This window comes from Miscanthus floridulus, chromosome 6, assembly GCF_019320115.1.
Source record: "Miscanthus floridulus cultivar M001 chromosome 6, ASM1932011v1, whole genome shotgun sequence".
NCBI lineage: Eukaryota > Viridiplantae > Streptophyta > Magnoliopsida > Poales > Poaceae > Miscanthus > Miscanthus floridulus.
The window spans coordinates 118,208,760-118,211,812 of record NC_089585.1 but is presented as its reverse complement, the minus strand read 5'-3'; the positions used below and the strand labels follow the sequence as shown (position 1 = coordinate 118,211,812).

Below are 3,053 nucleotides of genomic sequence, written 5' to 3'. Positions count from 1 at the left end.
GTTAAGATGCTTAAGAAAATAATAAAAAATTTAATGAGTATATTAATCACGTAAAAAAGTTATCTTTATAGGAAAAACCCTATCGGACATATTTACCGCGCCAACGTGATAAAAGTAAAATCCTATCGGACAGTAAAAACAGGCAAGCTGAAACCGGGGCACCGGGCCGATATTTTGAGGCTTTTACCTGTGTACCCTTAAAAAAGATGCCACACTCCTGCGTACCCATCAAAAGTTGGTCGTCACCTACATGCCCTCGCTCGAACTTTTTTTTTCCCTCACGCCATTCCGTCGGCATTTGCTCCTAACGGTGGGTAACGGCTCTGGAGAATGACTCAGTTGCCCTTGGGCTTGTATGAGCGTCTGAACTTTTTCGTTTTCCCTGTGCCATTACCAGGCCAATTAATCCAATGCGTGTAACCGTGTACGTAGTATGTTGCAACTGCTCTATATAAACAAGATCGCCGATCTCAGCTGCTCTCCACGCACACACACTGCACGCACACCCGAGTACACTAACATACAGCTAGCTTATTGCGTTTGGTGCAATAGCCGGCCGGCCGCCGGCCCTCATGGCTCCGCCGCCGCCGCCGCTTTCGATAGACACTTTGTGCGGAGCTGGGGCGAGCGGCGAGGCGGCGGAGGAGCCTCTGAGTCCTACAGCACGCATGTTCCACGATTTCTACATCGTCGCTGTCCTCGGCCTCGGCAAGCCCATCGACTTGGAACCTGCCCGCGCCGGCGTCGGGGCCACCCTCGCGCGCCACCCCCGCTTCTGCAGCATCCGAGTATATACGTTTTTCTTCCTTTTTTTTCTTTTGCAATATACAAGTTGGTGTTACTTTAGAATTAGAACTAATACTTGCATGCACGTTGGAGCATGCAGGTGATGGACGGGGCAGAGCCGCGGTGGGTCCGCACGACGGTGAACCTGGACGACCACATCATCGTCCCGGACCTGGACCGCGCCGCCATCACGGCCGACCCCGACAAGGCGCTGGAGGACTACGTGGCGTCGCTGTCGACGCTCCCCATGGACCAGTCGCGGCCGCTGTGGGAGGTCCACGTGCTGGACTTCCCGACCTCCGAGGCGGCGTGCGCCGTGGCGCTCCGCATCCACCACGCGCTCGGCGACGGCACGTCGCTGGTGTCGCTCCTCCTGGCGTGCACGCGGAGCGCTGCCGACCCCAGGGCCCTGCCGGCCATGCCATCCGCGCAGCCGCCGCCTCCTCCCAGTGCGCGGCGCAAGCAGGGCCGGCGCGTCTACGGCGCCCCGCCGCGGCCCGCGTGGTCGGCGGGCGCCCTGGCGCTCGCCGCGTGGGTCCTGGCGTGCGCCGTGCTTGCGTGGAACACCGTGGTGGACGTGGCGCGCTTCGTCGCCATGGCGCTGCAGCTGGTGCGCGACCCGCCCACCGTGTTCGCGGGCGTCGAGTTCAGGCGCAAGCGGTTCGTCATGCGCACCCTCAGCCTCGACGACGTCAAACTCGTCATGCAGGCTCTCGGCTGTGTGAGTCGTCGTCGTAACACACCATGCATGCGAATTTTTATTCTTCTTCCGTTCTACGTACTGCTAGCTGTATAGACACGACGTGCATGCACGCATGTTGTTTTGACATGATCTGTTTGTTTCCATGCCTGCCTGCCTGCCTATGCCTTGACATCGACGCACTGCACAGACGGTAAATGACGTGCTAGTGGGGGTGACGTCTGCTGCTCTGTCACGGTATCACTTCCGGAAGCTAGGTGATGAGCAAGACACAAGCAGAAGCACATGCTTTAGATCGGTCCTTTTTGTCAAAGCCAAAGCCAATTGGCCTGCCAATGGCACAGGGGAAACGAAAAAGTTCAGACGCCCATACAAGCCCAAGGGCAACTGAGTCATTCTCCAGAGCTGTTACCCACCGTTATTAGCAAATGCCGATGGAATGGCGTGAGGGAAAAGAAAAGTTCGAGTGAGGGCATGTAGGTGACGACCAACTTTTGAGGGGTACACAGGAGTGTGGCATCTTTTTTAAGGGTACACAGATAAAAGCCTCCGATATTTTACCCACCACTCCCCTCCTCCCTACCAACTCCCACTCCCATCAATCCCTCGTCTCCTCCAACTCCGTCGCTCGCCGCCAAAACCCTAGCGCTCAGCCCGCCCACCGCCATGCCTCTCCCCAGCGCCGGCAGGCCATCTGTGCACGCGCAGCTCGTGGTGATTCTTGCTGGCGCCACGCCGGCACGCACGGCCACTCTCCCCTCTTTCCCTTTCGTCGGCACAGCAGGTGGCTTCATCGGAAGAGGCCGCGGCTACGGCACGCTGGGAGGAGGAGGAGGAGGCGCCTGGATCGCTGGGTTGGGAAGCTACACCGCGCTCCGTCGCCCGATCTCCAAGAACAAGAATCCACATTTTCCTTCCTACGGCGGCGGCGCCGTGCTCTGCCTGGCCCGGCGAGCCGACGGCGAGGGCGCGGGAGACGGCGGAGACCACCACAACGCTGACAAGGGCACGGAAGGTGCCGTGCTCTGCCTGGCCCAGCGAGCCGACGGGGAGAGCGAGGGAGCAGGTTGTTATGAACGACGTATAGGAATATGAAGTAAAGAATCAAGCCACAGAGGAGACACACGATTTAACGTGGAAAACCCCTCCGATGTGAAGGGGAAAAACCACGGGCACCAGCCAGCAACAATCTCACTATCTCAAGAGTTTTGGGTTACACGCCTATGGCGGCTTACAAGAGAATCAAGTCTCCACGAAACCCTAGCAAGGGTGTATATACCGTACCGTACCGTGGGGGGCTCCGCCCCCCGCACCCCCCGAGCACAGGGGCGAGACCTGATGAGCCGACTTCAGACTCCGCTACGCTCCGGCCCAAGCCTCCGGTGACGGGCCTCCGCTTCGCTCCGTCAGAAGCCCGCCCTATATCCTGGAGTGAATTTGGAACAACTCCAACACAGGTGGCGACACAGAGGGCGCGGGACGCGGGAGACGGTTCCGACCACCACAACAATGAGAAAGCTTACAACTTGCGAGCAGACGGCGAGGGCGATGGAGCCGATGGCGACAC

The 3,053-nt window shown here is 58.8% G+C and overlaps 1 protein-coding gene across 1 annotated transcript; it reads left to right on the top strand.

The window, feature by feature from the left end:
• Window positions 1-572: 572 nt before the first annotated feature.
• Window positions 573-1,877, top strand: LOC136461098 (wax ester synthase/diacylglycerol acyltransferase 5-like). Its single transcript, XM_066460546.1, has 3 exons — window positions 573-788; window positions 887-1,507; window positions 1,677-1,877. The coding sequence occupies exons 1-3, from the start codon at window positions 573-575 to the stop codon at window positions 1,875-1,877; spliced, it is 1,038 nt and encodes a 345-aa protein (XP_066316643.1).
• The last annotated feature ends 1,176 nt before the right edge of the window (window positions 1,878-3,053 follow it).